General features: G+C 36.3%; 1 protein-coding gene across 1 annotated transcript in view; it reads left to right on the top strand.

Moving 5' to 3' along the window:
• LOC106871923 (fibrillin-1) overlaps window positions 1-24,109 on the top strand; it is a 694,404-nt gene that overhangs the window by 649,750 nt on the left and 20,545 nt on the right. Inside the window, exons 40-46 of the mRNA XM_052972376.1 lie at window positions 3,615-3,734; window positions 5,421-5,612; window positions 7,529-7,651; window positions 8,919-9,119; window positions 15,945-16,067; window positions 18,968-19,165; window positions 21,435-21,626. Of these exons, the coding sequence (XP_052828336.1) occupies window positions 3,615-3,734; window positions 5,421-5,612; window positions 7,529-7,651; window positions 8,919-9,119; window positions 15,945-16,067; window positions 18,968-19,165; window positions 21,435-21,626 (1,149 nt within the window). The remainder of the gene's footprint in view (window positions 1-3,614; window positions 3,735-5,420; window positions 5,613-7,528; window positions 7,652-8,918; window positions 9,120-15,944; window positions 16,068-18,967; window positions 19,166-21,434; window positions 21,627-24,109) is intronic.

Raw genomic sequence — 24,109 nt, 5'->3', positions numbered from 1 at the left:
GTGTGTGTACGGGGGCACATGTGTGTGTATGGGGGAGGCACCTGTGTGTGTGTGTGTGTGTGTGTGTGTGTGTGTGCACGAATTCATGGAGTGTAGTAAAACAGGTGGAACAGGAAGGTGTTGTCATACCAATGATTAGTGTGACCATATCATTATCAACTGCTACAGTGGGAAAGGTGATGCATTAGAGAGGGGAAACCACAGAGATGTTACACTGTTAGACCAGATGATGAAGGTTGCAGATTAGACCAGATTATGAAGGTTGCAGATTAGACCAGATTATAAAGGTTGCAGACAGAGTTATAGCAGAATTGATTAGAAAGATATTCATCATAGAAAATTTGCAGTTTGGTTTTGTACCAGACAGAGGTATTACTGAAGTTAGCCAGACTTTTGTTGACCTAAAGGTCCTTGATAGGGTTCCCCTTCTCCCTAAATGGCTTGTGTAAGCTGTGCATGCCATATTTGAAGGTACAGTCAATAAGATGAGGGTCGGTGATAAATATAGTGCTAAATTCAGAGTGAAGATGAGGATACACCAAGGCTCAGTCCTCAACCTCCTTCCATTTAATATGGTTCTCCAAGCCATACCAGAGAAGTTTAAATCTTGACTACCCATGGGAATTTCTTTATGCTGATGATCTAACTCTTACAGCTGAATCTTTGTAGAATTAGAAAAGAAATTCCAGATGTGGAGACAAAACTTGGAATGAAGGTACTTCAAAGTAAATCTAGCAAAAACTAATGCATTGGTAAGTAGAAAAGAAGACAGAAATCTGCTTCTATCAGGAAAATAACCTTCATAGTGTCTAGAAAAAAGGTAGGAACTCCTGAAAGTGTATCCACTTTAAGCTGTGAAAATATAAGAGAGATAGTGGGATCACAGATAAGCCAACAAAGAAGGAATACTTTACATACAGCAAGTGCATAGAGGAAGTAAGAACTGAGAGCACTTGCATTATAGATTCAAGTTAATGCCAAGATAGTTCTCTAAAAGTAGTTAGTAGCTTCTGTTATCAATGTAGTCTAGTTAGTGATGGGTGTATATGTTTTGAGAACATAGAAATCAGAGTAAGGACTAACAGGAGAAAATTTCAGAAGCTGTTAACTCTGATGGCAACAAAGGAGGTCTACATCAGAGTGAAAGGCAGATAGTATGTTACATGTGTGCAAAATATAATGCTACACGATGGGGAGATGTGGGTCTTAGATGCACAAGATCAGCAAAGGCTAGAAAGAATCTGTATCCCTATGGTGCACTTTGATCAACTGTCTTCTACTATAGCCTTGGGCTGACCAAATCCTTGTGAGAGGATTTGGTAGATGAAAACTGAAAGAAGCCTGTCATATATGTATATATTGGTCTTTGTGTCTGTGTTTGTCTCCCACCACCACTTGACAACTGGTGTTGGTGTGTTTATGTCCCAATAACTTAGTGATTTGGCAAAAGAGACTGATAGAATAAGTACTAGGCTTATAAAAAATAAGTCCTGTGGTCAATTTCCTCAACTAAAACCTTTCAAGACAGTGCCCCAGCATGGCCACAATCAAATGACTGAAACAAATAAAAGATATAAAGAATTAGGTGTAGTGTGCAAAAGAGAAGACTGCATTGGTATGGCCATTAACGTATATGGAGGAGGATAGTTGTATAAATATGTGCCGTGTACTTGAAATATATGGAAGAGGGAGACTTAAAAGGACTTCTTTTTTACAGGCTCATTAGCTAATCGAGATATCAGTATTTGTTCTGGCACTGTTTTACTATATAATATTGATGAGGAGATAAGTTACAATATCAGTTTTTCTCATGGTAACTACAGCAGTATAGTTTGTTCTAACAGAACATCCACATTTAAGTGGGCAGAAATTGGGAAGAAGTCGTGAATGGAGAGCAGAAGCTTAACAGCTTCACCTCATTAAGGTATATGACAAAGGACAATATTAACTGACAGTATGATGTATTAAAGAAGACATGTTCACCTGCCCAGGCATGGTAAAACAGGCATAAAAATTATGTTATTTATATGTTTATATACATATACATGTATATATGTACATATACATGTATATATATATATATATATACATACACACACACACACACATATATATATATATACATACACACACACACACATACACACACATATATATATATATACATACACACACACACACACATACACACATATATATAAATATATACACACACACATATATAGGCATGCATTACTAGACTTGCGTATGGGTGTAACTTGTGCACATAAGTCTACATGTACAGCTGCCTACTTTATATCATTGACTCATTGATAACCTCTTAACCCTTTAACACCCGTATATATTTGCTCCTCTGGCTCTTGTCTTTTGCATCACACATTTCTATTACTCATCCATTTATTGCCCATGCCAGTCACTCATGTCCCGGTCACTCCTACCTTCATCTCTCTTATCTGCTCCCTGCCACCTATATGCCTCTATTATTAATATTTCACTCACTTCTTCCTGGTATCAGTTGTTCTGTTTTGACTTAGGATGATAGTAGTTCTCACCACTGTTTTCACTCATATTATCGCTCTCTCTCTCTCTCTCTCTCTCTCTCTCTCTCTCATACACACACACACACACACACACAGACCTCTCTATATTTCTCTCTCTTTTGTTTTCCAACTGGGGTAGCCATGTATTTCTTCAACAGCATGACACCTGCCTCTATCCTCTATTATACTGTAACCTTTCATCAACAGATGCAAAACCACTTCCCTTAATACAACTCCCCCTCCTGGTCAGGAGCTCTTTGTCTTGCAAGTTACTTGGTGACCCTGCTGGTGCTGGTGCTATGTAAAAAGCACTCTATCCACTCTGTAAAATGGTTGGTGTTAGGAAGGGCATCCAGCCACAGAAACCAAATCAGTAGTACTAGGCACAGTCCTCTAGCTTACCAACTCCTGTTAAACATTCCAACCCATGCCAGCATAAAAAATGGATCTTAAATGATGACCCTGATGATGATATATGCACATACTGTCAAAGCAACATCTTTGAGTTTCTTTATAACTGTACATCCCTCTAACACATTTATCATTCACCTTTCAGTCTGTCTATCACTTGCTCTTCTTGTTACACATTTGTATACATGCTCACTCACACACATACATGCAGGTTTCTCACCTTCATCATTACCACAATTTTTAATGTTCAATTCACCGTACTTGTAGAGGAAGTTGGGTCTTCTCTAGCCCTCTCTGTTGCCACCTAACATCATCCTTTGTCATTGCTTTGTCAGGTGCAACATCTTGCAATTTTCATCTCTTTGTCCTAAGCTTTCAATGGACTCTATTCAGTTTAATCACACAGGATTTTTCATACAGATATCATCCTCTATATGTATCACATGTCTCTATCAGCACAGTCTTCTCTCTTGCACACAGCATCTTATTCCTCTTATATCTAGTTTTTCACTCAACTCATCTGCACTCTTGTTATTCATCCATACTAACATTACACATCACGTGGTTCAATCATACTTGTCTGGCTGTATGTGAGTAGGATAGATGTTTCTCGTTATCCTTTATGTGATAGTATTTATAACATGAATTTTTGTTAAATTCTAGATGTCAATGAATGTGAAAAGAATAATAAATGTGACCACCAGTGTATCAATACTCCGGGCAGCTATTTCTGTAAATGTAACAAAGGTTACACTCTTGATTCAAAAGGACATTCTTGTAAAGGTAAGTTAATATGTGTATTCATCCTATAGTGGATTTTTAACCAATGAAGAATTTTTGCTACTTGGTGGAGAAAAACCCTATTTTTAAAGCTTCACACAGTTGCACAAATTTACACTGGCACTCCATTAGTTACAACAAGCGTTCCAGTTGATCTGATAAATGGAACAGCCTGCTCGTGACATTAACAAGCAAATGATGGAGCACTCCACAGACATGCATATACAGAATGTGATATGGTTTGCTCTTTGAAATACAGGTACAACTCATTTTTGCCAGTTGAGTCAAGTGGAGCAAAGTGAAATAATGTCTTGCTCAAGGACACAACATGCCACCAGGTATCAAATTCATGAACTAGAAATAGTAACCCAAATACTCTAACCACTTGGCCACATGCCTTCACAAACTTAGAATTTATAATACTAATTTATGTGCTGTGTATTGTCAGGCATAAATACTTTTTAGTATGAATAAATGTAGAATACTTTGAGATTAAGAAGTGAAATTGAAAAACATGTTTATGATGTGAGAGAATACAAAATATATATGCATATGTATTTAATGATTGCATAGCTAATAAGCTGGGCTTTTGACCAACTGAAAACAAGTCCAAATCATGTTACAGCTATTGTTTTATGCTTTTTAGCAAGACATGTATGTTACAGCTATTGTTTTATGCCTTTTAGCTAGCCACACCAATACTTTACAATAACATATGCATTTCCCTATTAAATTCCTTCCTCCAACATAATGTGAATGGTGAAATTAAAAAAGAAAAGCAATTTAATTCATCCCAACATGTAACACATAGGTGTGAAACAGTGAAATATTATTGAGTGCATGTCTGTGTTTGTGTGTGTGTGTGTATGTGTGCTAATTAGCATTACTAACTTCAGTTTCATATACACAGTTAAATGGGGCTAATATAGTGAACTAACTCTTTTTAATCAGTTAAAATGACAGCAATTATAAAATGGAAAATCATTAATGCTAATGATAATTCTTGTCAATGAACACAAAAGAGAAAGCTCTAAAATTCAAATTAATTAATAACTGAATTGAGACATACATTGAGGAGTGAGTTTGATCTTTGGTAGCATGGTGCTAACTCTTGACATGCTTGTTTTATTAGACCTCCTCAACAAAAAAATAGTCTTTTCCTGTTCTTGCCAGACCTTAAATATAAAGGATTTGGGTGAATAAATGATGATAAATATGGTAACGTAAGAGTGACTGAGGGAAATCATCTAGGGATACCTACATGAAGATTAACTCATTAAATTGTTGCTTACAAGCTTAACAGTTCAATATCTTGGGTGTGTTAGCACCAACACAGCTATTTAGTGTTCATGCAAAAGTTATGTCTGGGTAATTTCTCTTAGTTACTCTGTTTTATACTAACTACAATAATTCTTTCAACTACTTTCACTATGCTGTCTGTCTTCTTGAGACCTTCGTAATTGCCTCAGTAATTAGCAATGATATTGCTATGCTAGTCACTGGAGATAACACCTTTTTTCACTATATAATTAACTGAGTAAATAGTATAGAACCTATATAGCCTGATGCTTTTAATATCTTGGCAGCTATCCCTGATGATTTTGTAGCTTTCCCAGACTTCATACAATCAATTCTGAGATTGTAATAAATTAAAAATTGCAAAATATTTGTTCTGTTTTGTTTCAAAAGCTGAATATTGTGAAACTTTCCATGCTCCTGTAAACGCTGATGTAAAACATGAAGCCTGTTTAAAGAACCAGACATTACAGACTGGAACCAAATGTCCAATTAAATGTCACAAAGGTTTTCATTTGGATGGCTCCTCAACCCTAAGATGCCTTAAAAATGGTTCCTGGTCTAGAAATAATGTCACCTGTGAAGGTAAGTAGATTGAAGGTTATGACATAAACATTAGAAAGTGATATATTCATTCTAAACAGCTTAAGTCACATAAATCAGAAAATTTCCAAGATTTACTGTTAAACCAGCATAAACTTGATTATATAATTTACTCAATTTGTATGAATATATGAGTGTGTAAGTGTTTATGTGTTGGTGCATGTTATATTTTTGCATATATGTGTATATGGGTGTAAGTCCTTTTTGATGAATAATTATACATGAGGCTCCATATGTTTTTTGTCGACAATATGCACTGTGATGGCAAGTTAACCCTTTAGCATTTAAACTAGTCATATCCAGCCAAAATATTTTATATGTTTTTTTTTTTTGCCCAAACTGGCCAGATCTGGCTACTCACATCTATCCTACAATGTCATTCTAAAAGAAATGAACACTCACATCATTGATTATGCATGGTTAATTCAAAACAATGTCAACAAATAGGTATTACATTTGACAGAGTAATCTAAATGCTAGAGGATTAAATAAAATCTTTTATGACTTCCTTGATTTGGTAAGTTACTCAGCTTAACAGCTGTTTCATAACCACTACACTTTAGGATATATACTCATAGCAGAATCTATCAAGTTCCAAATAGGGTAGCATGGTCCCTAGTGCACAGGCATAAGGTCAACCTGACAGATACCAAAATAGTTGTAAGAAATAAAGAACACAAAATTTAGTTGTCACTTGGGAGTACCTTTACTTAATATGTAAGAATGGAGTAGGAACTTGATACTGTTTACTCATTGTAAGTCATGGGCCTATGAAAGATACAGTAGACTCTCTGGCAGTTTAGCAGGGAGCCAATACATCAAATGAGATAAAGAAATACAAATATTTAGCAATATTGGGATTCATTTCATGAAGTCTATGGATTGTTCACTGGAAAGAAACTTTTTGTTTGTGGAAGGTAGACTGTACGAAGCTGAATGGTCAAGGAACATAGACATTAGATGTAGAAGATTTGCAGTGGATGAAGAAAAATTTGACAAGCATCATATGTTAAATGTGTAATGCTAATAAGCATGAAAAGCATTGAAGTCATGAGTCAATGTGTGCAACGGAGATGCCTGTGCAACATAGACATGTGATACATACAAATAGAATGTCTGATATGCTGTTGATGATGAAGACTCATATAACAAGTAAGTAATGAGGTTGGATCTAAGGATACTAGGCTTCTCAGAAGAAATTATTAATACTAGAGACAAGATGCAATATGACATATAACAGACCATTTTAAGTTAGTGTTAAAATAATGATAACATAGCTATGTCACTTGGACTAACATACATTCTATGGTATTTTGTGTGAAGTCAGTACTGAGGTGTGAGCCTAATTTGGATAGACATGTTTCAGTTTTATGAGAACTCCTCAGCAAGAAATAATGTTTATCAGTAATGACAAATTATGATGACAAAGATGATAAGAGTGACGATGACAACAAAGGTGGTAGTGGTGGGGATGGAGAAGATAGCAGCAGTGGCAGTACAGGAGATGGAAACAGCAATGATGATGGTGATGAAGACAAAGAGGAAGTAGATGATGATGACGATATTGGTGGACAGCAGCACCTGAGGTGGTGGCCATGGCAGTAACAGTTGCTGGTTGCTGTTGTTGTTGTTATTCACTACATGACTGTTTGCATCAGCCTTACTGTCTGTTTTTTTGTGGAGCATGTCCCTTTGTGGTTTTCTCATGTTCTTATTTTGTGTTACCTTTTTATACAACAGGTGTAACTCTACTTATTTTAAGGCAATAGAAAATTATATTAGGCTGTTCAGTATTGTTGTATATGTGTGAGTCTGCACATGCACAACTTGCTTGTCTTTCTGTCTCCATTACCTACCTGTGATAACACTTTACAATGTGATTTTCTATATTTCGGTAGATATTGATGAATGTGAGAAGAATAATGGTAAATGTGAGCACCAGTGTGTCAATACAATGGGAGGTTACTTCTGTAAATGTGACCCAGGTTACAATCTCAATCCAAATGGCCACACTTGCTCAGGTAGGTAAATTAAAATATTCTAAAATATGATTTACCCTTCTTCACTACTTTTTCTCCTCTTGGTTCTTTCTTTCTTATTTCTTTTTCTCTTCCTCATGTTGGTGGTGCTTTCCAAACACAGTTAATGAGAAGTAGTTAGAGGCAACCATCATCAACATTCAACATCCATTTTCCATGCTGGCATGGGTTGGACAGCTTAACAAGAACTGGCGAGGCCTAGGGTCACACCAAGTTCCATCGTCTGTTTTGGCTTGGTCTCTATGGTTTGATACCTTTCCTAATACCAGTCACTCCACAGAGTGTACTGGGTACTTTTAAGTGGCACCAGCACCCATACCAATGCGCTTTGTATGTAGCACCTTAGTTTTAGGATCTCAATTTTGTTGTGGTGGGCAGCTGACCATGCCACAAATAGGGACCAATGGCAACATTAAATTAGCCAGTATTGAAAGCACAACACCTCTTATATTGGGATCTACTCTTTGTGGAAACAGAAAAGGATGTGGCAGATAGGCTGATAGTATTAGTGGACTGGTAACACTTGAGTGGCACCAAATACAGAGTCTAATTAAGATATTTGGTTGTCAGTTTTTGTAAATCATTTTGTCCATGGAGGAAGAAACCACTTCCTTTCATATGTTGTGAAAAGGTCATGAGATAAATGACAGTGATTCAAGGTGAGGAATTAAAGCCCACAATTTTCAGAAGCACAGAATCTATCTAATATTTTTATATGAAAAATTATATATTATTTTCACAATATCTAAATATACACTGGCCATATTTAGAATCAGTTGTGGCTTGTATAGTTTATTAAAAATCAGTTGCGGAATCAGAAGAAAAATGCAGAGAAAAGTCAGAACATAACGGTGACCCAAGAAGTGAAATTTTCAATTGATAGCATTATGTATCAGTCAAAATATAATTTCTATATTCATCATTCTTGTTGCTCTGGAACAGCTACAGTCTGGAGAGAGCTAATTTAGCTATACAAATGAATAGATGCACTGGTCTGCCTTATAAAAATAAAGATGAGGAGGTGATGATGAGGAAGAGTATTAACACACTGGTTGTGTCAGTGATAATGAGGAAAAAGTAAAGAAAGGTTACAGAGGTAAGAGAACTGAAAACATTGTCTTCAATTATAAGCTTACTACTACAATTTTTAAAATTTTAATACTAATTGATTACAATAAAACTGTCAAATGAATTCTGTCATTAAACTAAGTTTTTCATCATTTGCCCATTGTTTTAAAACAATTTTCAGCCTCACTGTGTAACACACTTACTGCCCCTGATAATAATAATAATGTAACAGTGAAGAGTGTTAAGTGTCTCACCAGAGCTAAGCTAATTGCTGGAACTAAATGCCAACTTGCTTGTCCAAAAGGCTATGAAGTAAAAGGTCCTTCATTCTTGGAGTGTTTAGAAAATGGTACTTGGTCAAAATTCAAGTCTACCTGCCAAGGTAAGCGTGGGTGTAATTTTTTTAAGTGTATGTGTGTGTGTGTGTGAGTGTGTGTGTGTGTGTGTGTGTGTGTGTGTGTGTGTGTGTGTGTGTGTGTGTGTGTGTGTGCGCGCACACGGATGTGTTTCTTCCTTATATGTCTCAGGAAAGCAAGAGAATGTTATAATAATCGTTCTACTCTTCAGGATGGGCTTCTTCTCCCTGCAACTACTAACAATGCCCAGCCTGCACCCACCCTATGACTTGAACTGGGTTAACATTAATGAGAGGCTAAATATGTATAAGCTGTTTTATGTCATATTCTCAACAGATGTAGACCAATTTTGTGTGTGAGTTGTTTTAGTTCTTCAGGTTTCTAACTAGAAATCAACCTATACCAGAAGTTCTAACAAAAAAAAAAAAAATCAACCCATATCAGAATGTCTAAGATTCAATTCATACTAGGTCCAACTTATATCAGATATTTTTACAAGGAATCGACTCGTATCACAAGTTTTTACTAGAAATCTACTTGTTTCAGACCTTTGAACTCAAAATCATTCTAATTAGAAATGAACTCATACATTCTAGTTAAGGATCAATTTATACCAGAGTGTCACTAGGAATCAACTCATACCAGACATTCTAGTTAGGGATCAACTCAAACTAATCATTCACTTTGCAAAGAACTCACCACTTCAGCATGATACAGGGCCACTCTATAATCAAATTTATTCAATTTGTATATATGTGTACTTGTAGGTGTTTATGTATTAGTGCATGCTATATTTTTTGCACAAATGGAACTCTCTCCTGAAGTTGGTGTCTGGGTCAGTACAGGGTTGGCAACATGAATGAAAATGGGAAATAGCTGATTAAGCACTGTATGCTCCATGGACTATGTGTCACCAACACCTACTTCAAGGGCAAAGCTCAACACAGGGTCTCCTGGTGTCACTCTCACTCAGGACACTGGCACCAGCTAGATCTGATCATCACAAGACACAACTACTTGAGGAATGTGCACCTGTCTCAGTCTTTTTAGAGTACTGACTGTGATACAGACCACTCCCTGGTTTGTTGCAATCTCAAACTCCAATAAAAAATGATGCACTGCACCAAACCCCCAGGCAAGTAGCATATCAGTGCTACTTCAACACAGCAACCAGCTAAGACAGATGCATTCCTCAAGTCACTGGAAGACATCCATCTTGCAGACCCACCAGAAGACAATGTTCAGCAGAAATGGGATGGGACTCTCTCAGGGACATCATCCATAGCACTGCATTGAAGGCTTTTGGGAGGAGAAAGAAATGACACAAAATTGGTTTGAGGTGAGTGTGAAAGAGCTCAATACACTCATTGAGAAGTGTGCTGCCCTGCTGAAGCACAAGTACCAACCCACCAGGACAATGCTGCAAGCATTGAGATCAGCAAAGAAGACAGTGAGATGCTGTAACAATGACTACTGGTTACAACTATATGAAGACATCCAACTATCGTTTGATGTGGGCAATCTTCACAGAATGTATGAGGGTATCAAGAAAGCCATCAGCCCAACCCAGAACAAGATAGCTCCACTCAAATCTAGAACAGGGGAAGTCATCAAGGGCAAAATAATGCACTGTAGAACAACTACATGGGATCTTTTTTAAAACGGGGGCCACATTTTTCATTAACGAAACACTTTGAAACTTGGAACACTGGTAGAATGTGTCATATAAAACATCTTTTTCTCTTAGTCTTCTTAAAAAAAAAAAAAAAATCCATAAATTATTCCATGTTAAAGTTGTCGTATTTCTGTAATTTCAACCAATCACTGACGTCCATTCAGCCGATATACATTAAGTGCCGACTACATAAACAAACGATTCTGAAACAATTAACCCTAACCCTAACCCTAACTCTAACCCTAACCCTAACCCTAGGGTTAGGGTTAGGGTTAGAGTTAGGGTTAGAGTTAAAGCAAATTTAAAATGAAAAAAGCAAATAAAACGAAGAATTGTTTGTTTATGTAGTCGGCACTTAATGTATATCGGCTGAATGGACGTCAGTGATTGGTTGAAATTATCGAAATAGGACAATTTTTTACATGAAATAAATTCGAATACAAAAATATTTTTCTGTTCTATAACACAAAATAGATAAGTATACGAAGTTTGAAAGTCTTTCGGTACCAAAAACACTACGTAAAACATTAATGAAAAATGTGGCCCCCGTTTTAAAAAAGATCCACTACATGCAATGGAGGGGCTGGGCACACTGCCAACTGCTGAAGAACTGAGCTGAGCCAATGATGGCTTACCCACTGGAAAAGTACTGTGTTCTGATGGCATCCTACTAGAGATCATCAGGTGTACAAGGAGAGCTCTACTTGCTAAAGCTACTGTGTCAGTGCTGGGAGGAGGGAACAATCTTGCAAGACATGAGAGACTGTAACATTGTCACTCTATATAAGAACAAAGGGGACAAAAGCAACTGCAATAATTACCGAGGCATCTCGCTGTTAAGTATCGTCAGAAAGGTCTTTGTTCTCTTAGTCCTAAACAGACTACAGAAAATCACTGAGAGGCTATAACCCAAATCTCAGTGTGGTTTCAGATCAGAACACTCCACCATCAACATGATCTTCTGTCTTTGACAGCTACATAGTACCAAGTGCAAAGACAACCACTCTTCATCACCTTCATTGATCTCACAAAGGCTTCTGACCTAGTCAGTAGAGATAGCCTGTTCAAAATCCTTGCCAAAATTGGCAGTCCTCCAAGATTCCTCAGGATTCTCCAATCATTTTATGTGGATATGAAAAGCATCACTCATTTGATGTCCCTTCCTTGGAGGCACTCAACATGTGTAGCAGTGTGAATCAGTGCTGTGTGCTTTCCTCCACATTGTTTAGCATCTTCTTTGCAGTCATTTGGGACATCAACTGATAGTGTCTGTCTTCACACCAGATCAGACAGAAAATTGTTTAGTTTGTCGAGGCTGAAAGGAAAATCCGGAGTGTGTCAGGTACTCGTCTGAGAAATGTTGTACGTGGATAATACAGCATTGACAGTGCACTCTGAGGAGCAAATGCAGCACCTTGTGGACAAACTCTCGAAGGCCTGTCAAGAATTAAGCCTGGTTATCAGTTTAAAGAAGACCAACATACTGGGGCCAAGATGTCGAGCATCCCCCACCACCACCACCACCACCATTGCCATCAACAACTACAAGCTGGAGGTAGTTGTGAATTCACCTACCTCGGCTCTACCATCTCTGAAAACTGGCTGCAAACACCAAGACTGCTGTCTATAAGGCATGCATCCCCAGTACACTACTCTATGACAGTGAGACATGCAGCCTCTACTCCAGATCAGAGCAATGCCTCAACACTTTCCACCTTCGTAATTTGAGCTGTATCTTGGATACCAAGTGGTCTGAGTGAGTCATCAATGCTGATGTCCTCAACCACACCAAGATGCCCAGTATGCTTACCCTGCCCCAGCAGTGCTGTCTGCACTGGTTTGGTCATGTACATCGCATACTGGATGGGGGGATCCCAAAAGACCTTCTGTATGGGAAATTGGTCACCAACACAAGAGCATGAGGACGACCTCATCTTCATTTCAGGAGAGATGTGAAGTCATTTGATTTGGACGTCCTGAGAAGAGAGGGGGTCACAAATGATCAGCCATGCTGGAGACAAATGCTGCAAAAGGGGGATGAAGTGGATGGAAGAGAATCAGGAACTTGCCATCAAATAACAGCACACCTGAGGAAAGGAAAACCAGTGATGCCTGTAGAGAGTTCCTTCAAATGCATTCAGTGTATGCATAGCTGCCACTCCCATGTGGGCCTCTACAGCCACAGCAGATGCTGCACCATCATCAGCAGGTGACACAATTTCTTCGGGTGCAAATCCATGGTCTCTTGAGACCAACGGATGCCTACTGTGTGCATATGTAAGTACTTTTTGATGGATAGTTATACATGAGGCTCCATATGTTTTTTGTCGACAATATGCACTGTGATGGCAAGTTAACCCTTCAGTATTTAAACTGGTCATATCCAGCCAAAATATTTTATATGTTTTTTTTGGCCCAAACTGGCCAGATCTGGCTACTCACATCTACCCTACAATGTCATTCTAAAAGAAATGAACACTCACATCATTGATTATGCATGACTAATTCAAAACAATGTAAACAAATAGGTATTACATTTGACAGAGTAATCTAAATGCTAGAGGATTAAATAAAATCTTTTATGACTTCCTTGATTTGGTAAGTTACTCAGCTTAACAGCTGTTTCATAACCACTACACTTCAGGATATATACTCATAGCAGAATCTATCAAGTTCCAAATAGGGTAGCATGGTCTCTAGTGCACAGGCCTAAGGTCAACCTGACAGATACCAAAATAGTTGTTAGAAACAAAGAACACAAAATGTAGTTGTCAATTGGGAGTACCTTTACTTAATATGTAAGAATAGAGTAGGAACGTGATACTGTTTACTCATTGTAAGTCATTGGCCTATTTTGTTATGCTTAGGGAAAGGGTTAAAGGAAATTAAGTCAGCATCAGTTAATTACTGGTTCCTAATTTATCAGTACTAGAGAGATAAAACATTAGCTGCTCCAAGAAATTATTTGAATACTGACACATGAAATGTTAGGCTTGAATAGAACTTGAGAAATAACCTTTTCTCATTTTATATTTTAGATCTCATGATATGAATCATACTTCCTTTAATTTCAAAGAAGAGAAAATGGGAGTTAATTTATGTTATTTCAAAGGACCATAGTTAAAGCAAAATATCCAATACATGGAATTGAAACTAAATCTAAGACCATGGCCTTACTCACCTCACTAGACATTAATGAGGTTATCAAATCACCTACTACAGAAAACTTTTGGTACATTCAAATGTCCTAACAAATTAAGACTGTAACCTACTTTCTCTATCTCATTTCTTGCTATTACCCATCCTCCTTATACTACAAATGCACCTACAAAAATCATGGAAAGTACAACTTTCATATTTTCTTATGTCAAACTGGAAACCACTCTTTGACATAATTATAAAATGTTTGGTCCATTATTTGCACCATATTCTTATTAAGGGGCCTGTGAAAGGAAATACAAATACCTTCGACTAGTGAAATGATTATATATGCTATGACAGGACAATGTCTTAAGTTAAAAAGTGAATCATCTAATCTTAAAGAATATTTAATGTTATTCTTAGATTGATTTTGGAAGACTATTCTAATCATTTATAACTTCGAAATGTTACAACTGTTTCAAATATTTGCAATTGTTGTTGCTTAGCTTCAGATCTTCTGTCATGACTACTTTATTATTTCCTCAGGCATAGTGCATATCTTTCCTTCCTAAGATATTTAAGATGTAATTTGAAGGAAATTTTGATGTTTTTAACAATCAAAGTGACTCCTACAGGAAATTCTTCATTTGTAAAATCTTTTTGCTATTATTTAGCCTCAGGTTACCTTTGAGTAGGCACCTATGATAAAAGTTACTTCAGGAATACCCATCCTGCCCTATTTTTAAAGACAGTAGGGTGTGATTTAAGGGAAATATGATTGCTATTTCTAGTATAAAGGCAACCATATTGGCTTGTGTAAAATCTTTATACTGAATAGAGCTGGAACTTCAATTTGAACATGGTCCTCTTTTTTCTTTTCATCTTCTCTCTTCTCTGTTGCTTTCATTATTGGTCATATGAAATTTTGCAATATTATTTTATTCCCTTAGTTTTACATGTTTACACTTTTATCACCCTCAAAGTATTTTTCATTTGAAGCAATGCAGTGGTCCAGGCACATTTTCCACTATTCAAAGCAGTGCAGAAGCTCTTGCAAAGGGTTGCTTTTTAATGCCTCCATCGTTTTTTCCTCCACCTCTTCCATATAGGCAAATTCCATAGCACCAGCTTTCATCACCAGTGCTGACCTTTGGAAAAAGGTCTGGATCAACTTCCAACTGTTCTTTCAGTTCATGACAGGCATTCGGTTTTGGCTTTCCATGAGCAAGCAAGCACAAATTTTGCTGCAGCTTTTTTCATTCACAGACCCTTGACCAAAATTCGTTGGCAGAAGTTCCAGGACACATCAATCATATCAACAAGATCATCAATTGTTCGGTGATAGTCCTCCAAGATCAGTTCATGAATTTTCATGATGTTTTCATTTGTTCAGGAGGTCGATGGTTATCCTGAACAAGGTTGATTTCAAGCGACAAGTGACCATTCCTAAAGTGTGGAAACCATTCATAAACTTGTGTTATGCTCATAGCAGTGTCCTTGTAAGCTGTTTGAAGTATGAGAACTGTTTCGGCCACCATTTTCCACCACAGAAAACAGAAGTTTACAGAAGCATGCTGTTCTTTTGTTTCAGCCATTGCAAAAATCTATGAACAGGGTAGAAGCACTGCAAAACAAAGATGCATCGCGTGGCAGTGTGACCACAGGCTCCATTGCTGGTTGGCAGACTTATGTTTTGGGGTTGCATCATGTGGCTTGTAGTGGCAGAAGCCTGGACTATTATGGGTTTGTCCCACAGAGAACATTTCTGGTTACTGTGGGGTGACCCCTTGTATAACAATAATGAGCCTACACTGAGCTTTCTTCACACCAATTGAATCCCTCCAATAGAAACACTCTCCCACCTCAAATTAATCCTACATCATTACCACAGTTCAGTTGCCATTTCAAAGTAACAGTCAATTCCTGTATTCTGTAAATAGAGACACATCTTTAAGAGTTTGTAATCAGCATGTTAGTGTAATTTTCCTTTAAAAGCTAACCAGTAATATTGATATTGTCTCATCACCCTTTGCAGACATCAATGAATGTGAAACCAACAATGGGCAGTGTAGCAACATATGTATCAATGAAGTGGGCAGTTATCATTGTGAATGTCCAGATGGACTCAATTTAACATCTGATGGTCATTCTTGTCTAGGTGAGTAACTATAGTATGCCATCTGATATTACTGAGGTGATTTTAAATATCCAATTGATAATATTTCAGGTTTTTCATGCCATTTAAATTAATTTGACCATTCTGCAGATAACTGTGCAGTTATTTTACAAAAACTGAATGGGGTGGGGGCGAGTTCGTGGTGAATTGGCTCCTATTTCTAGTAATCCATGTACTGTCTATTTTATCATAATGTCTAATCCTTATAAAAAGCAAAGTTTGTTTGTTTGTACATTGACCATTGGAAACACTAAATAGAACTGATATTTCAGGTTTTTCATGTCATTTAAATTAATTTAACCATTCCGCAGACAACTGTGCACTTGTTTTCTGCAAATGGATCGGCAGGGGCGATTGGTTCCTATGTCTAGCAATCCACATACTGTATATTTAAACACAATGTCTATATATCCTTATAAAAAGCAAAGTTTGTTTGTTTGTTTCTACCTTGACTGTTGAAAATACTAAATAAAATTGCTAATATTTCAGGTTTGTCTTGTTAAATCAATTCGACCATTCTGCAGATAATTGTGCACTTATTTTCCAAAAACAGAATGAGGTGGGATGCCGAGTTGGTGGTGCACTGACTCCTATTTCTAGCATGTACTGTCTATTTCACCGTAATGCTTTTCACAGAGTGAAAAAATACCCCACCTATCACACAATCCATCTCCAGTTTACTCTAAGTTTATACATTACATTTATTCCTTTGAAGTCACTGCCAGACCACTGCATCCCTCCCTATGTCTCTGCATCTCTCTCTATGTCTCTGCATCCATCTCTATCCCTTTTTATGTCTCTCTCTCTCTCTCTCTCTCTGGTTGTATATGTGTCTCTCTCACTACCTCTTTTTCTCTCTAGAGAAAAAACACAAGTGAGAGAGAGAAAGTGGGTTACGGAGAAAAAACAAGTGAGATACTGAACTTCTACTTTGTCTGTTTATATGTCCTCTCTATCTCTCTCACTATCTCCATTTCTCTCTCTCTCTCTCTCTCTCTCTTTCACTACCTCAACCTCTTTTTTCCCAAGAGACAAAATACGTGAGACAAATAGAAAGTGGGTTAGAGAGTAAAAACAAGTGAGACAGAGGCGGGATTAGCATTTATTTAGAATATTTAAATTGTGCTACGGATATTACCACCACAACCACTAATGCCTATTAATCTATACTGCCACCACTACTACCAACACAACCACAACTTGCTGCCATCAACCATGCTTCTCAGAAACCTGGATCAATCAAGATTCAGCAATGGTACATGTATGGTTGTGTCTGAACAACAGCCTCACATTGAAGCAAGAATCTTCACTGGATGCGATAAGGGAGACATCGTACTTATACCTAGAATATCACTAATACCAACAGATATCTGCTTTCATTTCAAACGATTGCAATTCCCAGGTCAAACACTGCAGGTTGTCAGTCTCCTTCTAGAAGCCAATGGTCAATTGTACATAGGTTGTTCCAGAGGAGGAAACCCACAGAAACTCTTCACATATGCTTCAAAGAAATAAGTTAAAAACATTGTATATACTGAAGTTCTGCAAATGTTTTATAATTTTTGTACAATACATATATCTATTATTATCTATGTTACTTTCTGTATTTAGATAGTCTAAATGAATTTATAAAATTATGTTATGCAATATTTAAATACCTTTTAACAACTGTTATTGTAAGGAAAATGGGAATTATGATAGACGCCAATATGTACCTTATGAATACATCTCAACACCGTACAGACCGGGCCGAAGGCCAGGAGGCCTGCTAGTATATATATTTATATATATATTTTATTTGTTTCAGTCATTTGATGACACCCATTCTGGGGCACCACCTTGAAGGGTTTTTAATTGAGCAAATTGACACTAGGACATAAACACATCAACACCGGTTGTCAAGCAGTGGTGGGGGGGGGGACAAAGACACACATACACACATACATATACATACATATATATATATATATATATATATATATATATATATATACATACATATACATATTATATCTATCTCTCTCTCTCTCTATATATATATATATATATATATACATACAACAGGCTTCTTTCAATTTTCATTTACCAAATCCAATCACAAGACTTTGATTGGCTGAAGGCTCTAGTAGAAGATGCTTGCCCAAAGTGTCACATGGTGGAACCAAACCCGAAATCATGTTTTCGGGAAGCAAGCTTCTTACCACATCACCACTCCTGCACCTATATATATCTTTTATCTTTTACTTCTTTCAGTCATAAGACTCTGGGGCACTGCCTTCAGGAATTTTTAGTCAAATGAATCGACTCCAGGACTCTTTTTTAGGTCGGGTACTTATTTTATCGGATTCTTTTGCTGAACTACTAAGTTATGAGGATGTAGATACACCAACACTGGTTTCAAGCAGTGGTGGGGGACAAACACAAAGAAACACATGTGTGCGTGCACACACACACACACACACGACAGGTTTCTTTCAGTTCCATCTGTCAACTCCACTCACAAGGCTTTGGTCAGCCCAAAGGTATAGAAGAATATACTTTCCCAAGGTGCCATGCAGCAGGATTGAATCCAAAGCCATGTAGTTGGGAAGAAACCCTTTTACTACACAGCCACACCCTCACACCTATAGCTTTTATATCACATATGCTTCATACACCTTACATATAGAGGGATGCAGTGGTCTGGCAGTGACTTCAAAGGAATAAATGTTTATACATATATCCTCATATAAACATATTTGTTACAAATAAAAATGCACAGAACCTCATATGGTAGAGCTTTTCAGTCCATGCCTCTTTGACAAAAATGTTTACTATACATAAGTAGTTCTATATACAGAAATGGTTAACTGACTGATCTTTTTTTTCCATTCCTAAAACAGCATCACATTGTCCAAGCTTGGTGTTTCCAGAAAATGGTCAGTTAATACCAGCCTCTTGTCAATACCCTGATGAAACTGGTATAAAACCAGGAACTGTATGCAAGGTGAAGTGTTTGAAAGGATACACAGTTAATGGTACAAAATCTGTAAAATGTTTGTTAAATGGATCTTGGTCTCAGAAACAAGCAACATGTGCAGGTGAATATACAACTAGTTTTTTTTATTATATTATGCCAATCATAAAAAGGTTGTTTTTTAATGTAAATCCTCTTTAGTAACTGAAAGTTGGATTGTTTGTGATGTATTACGGAATTTGATATGAGCTGTGGATGTAAGAGATTTGAAATAACTGAGGAAGAATGGATAGAGTAAGAGATGTTTTGTCAGAATTGTGATTCTATATATAATGAAGGCATACCAAAGGTAATGATACTGTATGATTGTGAAAGATGAGGGGAAATAGCCTGCAATGAGTAAGTTATATATAAAAAAAGTAAAAGATGAAACTAGATTTGCCACAACTGATGTGGAACAAGTTAGTATAATGCTGTCAAATGTCTGCTGTATTTGTCTGATATATGCTGGTAAATGACATGCCTTACGAAGGAGAGAAATCTGAAACATTCTTTTAGAATATTGTGTTTGTGGTGTTCAGTCAATTCATCATTGTTAAACTCATCGCTAAGTTAATTCATTGCTAGAACAACTCATTGCTGGGTCAATTTAACACCAGCTGTTGCCAGCATCCAAGTTAGAAAGCTACCAAGTTATTAAATGGTGCATAAGCAAGGTATTGAACTGATATTAATAAAACCTTTCTTTTACCCTTGATATTAAGATGTGGGAAATAATAGAAATTGGAATGTCATGTGAAAATAAAAACTGAAAAAAAGAAAAAGGAACACAATGGAAGCAATCTGACAACATTCTTACTTTCTTAAAATTTCATTTTTCCTTTTATTTCCTTCACTTTCATGTTTTGAAATTTGTGGGGGACACAGAAAAGGACTACTTAATAGATAAAGATAATAACAAAAAATATTCAAATATTAAAACTCCAGATATGTGTAACTGTTTTCAAGGAATTTAGTTCAAAACCATAATTATCTCTCTGTGAGATTTATAATTAGATCATTTCTAACTTAATTATCTGTTACATTTCTAATACACTTGTTGATATGTCTGTATTTTTTCTTTGACTGCTTTCTTGTCTCTGGATAAATTTTTGGTTTCTGTTTGCAATTTGTTGATGATCAACAGTTTCTCCATAATAGAAAGGATGTAAAGGCGGGGAGCTGGCAGAATCATTAGCATGCCGGGCGAAATGCTTAGTGGTATTTTGTCTGTCGTTACATTCTGAGTTCAAATTCCACCGAGGTCGACTTTGCCTTTCATCCTTCCGGGGTCAATAAATTAAGTACCAGTTACGCACTGGGGTCGATGTAATCGACTTAATCCCTTTGTCTGTCCTTATTTGTCCCCTCTATGTTTAGCCCCTTGTGGGCAATAAAGAAATAAGAAAGGATGTTTTTTGCAAATGTGTTACTCTTGTTGTTGTCATTCCTATGTCTTCAGTATTTATTTACATTACATATTAAGTTATTAAAAGATTCCAAGAGCTTATTTCAATGGTTTGACACCTACTCAACCCCAACTTTAAGATACAAATGTTTTTTTTTTTTGTTTTTGTATCCAACTTGAGTTGAAGCCAGAACAAGCATTATAAACTGAAACTAGAGTATTAAAATGAAATACTTAGATATGAGGTTTGAAGGAAAAGTTTATAGGCTCACCAGGACACTTTTTGGATGTACACATACTTTGCAAAAAAAGTACACATGAGTGTACACATACTTTGCAAAAAAGATGAAATTTGCTCACAAGCAAAATTCTGTGCACACCCACAACAAAACATTTCAGGGAATATTTAAAGAGATGACCTCTTACTGGTGCAATGTTAAAAGCACCCATCATACATTGTACAGTGGTTGAATTTGGAAGAGCATCCAGCTAAAGAAACCAAGTCAAATCAGACTGAAACCTGGTGCAGCTCTCCAGCATGGAAAACAAATGTTAAAGGATGATGATAATGTCTTGTTTATTGGATTAGATATAAGTTTTTGTTGGAGGGCAGTTTTGTTTATTGGACTAACCACAGTGTATTATTGTTATTTTGTATTTAACCATAGAAACAGAAATGGCAGATTCAACACTGGTAGAGCTTGAAACTTTGATTATGAAATCCTTTTGTGGAAAACCATTTGTTTTATTATCATCTCTATCTCTAACCTCTTCAACTTGACAGCACTATTTTCGACACTCACTCATGACTTTATTCTTGGAAACATTCTTTCAAAGTTGCTATAAGATTCTTGAGTTCCTATATTTTATAATTTTTTCAGTCTTAGAAATTGTTATCCCCAAAGTATCTGGTGTATTTAACTTCAAATAACTATTTTTATTTCAGCCAAATCATGCCCTAACATGAGTATCACCCCTCATGCCATTTTGGAGCCAACCATTTGTCAAAATTCCACTGTTCCTGTGAACACCTTTTGCCAGACAAGATGTGCAAGTGGATATCAGTTAGTTGGAGATGCTATAAACCATTGTCTTCCTTCATTAACCTGGGCAAAGGAACCAGCCAAATGTGTTCCATGTAAGTATTTTTTTTAATGACTTCTGTTTTCACAAACTTTGTGGCTCCATTAAAATCTATTCAGCTGCATCTGTTTCAATCTTAAACTTTTTCCTTCAGTTTTGAATTATAACATTAACCTTCCCTCTTTCTTCCATGGTCAAATGCCTGGAAAAACACTTTTCCAGCCCTACTTTGTTTATGCTCTTGCACACACATCGATAACACCTTCCACCTGGCTTTTGCAATCTTATGTGCTTCATCAATGCCTCTCTCTCTCTCTCTCACACACACACACACACACACATCCAGGTTCTTACATCTTCACATACACTTTCACACTACTCCATTAACAATTCACCCCCACCCTCACTAACCAGCACCTCAGTACTTCCATCTTACACACATCTATACTCATACATCATCACACAGACACTCACAAACTACTTTCATCTTTGCTTTCTTTCATGGATCTACACATCCATTCCTTCCACCGTTTTTTAGTGCCCTTCCCCATTAGAACACCTTCTCCCACCCCAGATTTCTAACCTTTCACCTCCATCCTATGTCCTCTCATCATTTTTTGTATTCTCACTATTTCTCTCTCTTTTCTCCCCCTATGCATCTCTTACTTTTTCTTTCTCAATGTCCAAACTGCTAAGATTTTTTCTCCATCTAAAGTGTTGAAGTAAATTGTATTTGTCCAACTTTGTTCTTTCTACATTTATACATATAGATTCACACACACAAACACATATATACATCCAATCATAAAAGCCTTGCCAAAACAGAAAGTGAAACTTAGTGCAGTTCCTTGGCTTGCCAGCTCCTGTCAAACCATCAAACCCATTTCAACATAGAAAATGGATGTTAAGTGATCATGATGTTGATGATGATGTTTAGATTATTTGAAGAGGTGTGCAGATTTTATATATTAAGAAAAAGGAGGTAATAAGGATTTGTATAAAACCATTTATTTAGCACTTTCATCTCTTTTAGGGATTCATCATTTATGATTTCTTATAGAAAATTCATACCTATTATAAATATATATGAGTTAATAGAAAACAGATCTAGAGTTGAATTTGTTTTCTTGAGTTTTAGGAGTGGTTATTTGAGTGGTTCTTTGTCATTTTGAATCTATATGTGTTTGTAAGGCTGTGTGTCTATGTGTGTGTGTGTGTGTGTGTGTGTGTGTGTGTGTGTTTTGTAAGTTTTTCAACTAACTCACATATATAAAAGGTATGAATTTTCTATGAGCAATCATTCATGATAAATCCCTATACGGAACAAAAGTGATAAATTATTTTTTATCCAAATCCTGACGAGGTCCTCTTTTTTTATATACATATATATATATAATTATAAATAAAGGTATGTAAGAGATATCACATGCTTGAAATAGCAGTCAAAACTGCTTTCTTGCTATATATATATAGTAAGAAAAAGTGAGGAAGAGAATTCTGATTATCTCCACGTCGTGAATAATAATGCAAGAAATATATATATATATATATAATAAAAGAAGGAAAATGCACACAGTTTACATAGTTTTAATATATCTTTTAATATATTTTATAAGTGAAAGAGTATTGTGTTAGCCGACCGGTTTCACTTTCACTAATCATGACATTGAAATCATTGTAATTTCATATTTTCTTAAGAAGATTTAGTCCATGTTGTCTATGGAAGTTTATGAATGAAATATATATATATATATATATATATATAAATATATTATACATATATATCTGTATTATATAAACTAACAGAAAGACTTCCTGACGGGCAGTTTTCTGCTAGCCACTTGATAATATTTTCACATTTGATTCCCAATTCAAATAATTATTATATTTTACAACTAATTATTTTTTTATATAATAAAGTTCACTTGCTTAGTAAATATTGCTTTCATTATTTTATCACAGTCATAATCTCTCTTTTTTAAACAAACATCATGGTAGTCCAACAACAGAGGGAGAAATAGTTTGTCAAGTTTTATCTTCCTCTCAAAGCAACATAGAGATTTCAGTTTAGCAGCCCATCTGTAAGCTTTGCAGTGTGTGAGAGAGAGAGAGAGAGGGGGGGGGAGAGAACATTGCAAACAATGAAGGAAATAAACATGAAATGAAAAATTTGTATAAATAAAAGGGTGTTACTACAGATGTATACACCCCCAACATTGTTGCTTCATAACATCCAGAAAAATGGATACTTTTTAACAAAATTTTCTACAAATACCACTTAGATGTGGCTTCAGAGTATATAGGGATTTATATGAAAGAATTTTTTTGAGGAGGTGGAGAGAGGAGTTTCAGAAAATTCACATGATCTGACTTTTTCCCCTCATAACTGTCAGGAAGATGGGTATCTTTTAATGAAAATTTATACAAATCCCTTTCAAACAGCATAGATTATGATTATAAAAGAATTTGTGGGGAAATGTTTTCGGTGATTTTCCCCATTTTTTTTTAAGCCACAGCCTTCGAAATGATGGAGTTGTG

This window comes from Octopus bimaculoides, chromosome 13, assembly GCF_001194135.2.
Source record: "Octopus bimaculoides isolate UCB-OBI-ISO-001 chromosome 13, ASM119413v2, whole genome shotgun sequence".
Classification (NCBI taxonomy): Eukaryota; Metazoa; Mollusca; class Cephalopoda; order Octopoda; family Octopodidae; genus Octopus; species Octopus bimaculoides.
Note: the sequence above shows the minus strand (reverse complement) of the source record. Positions and strands in the feature narration are given on the sequence as shown.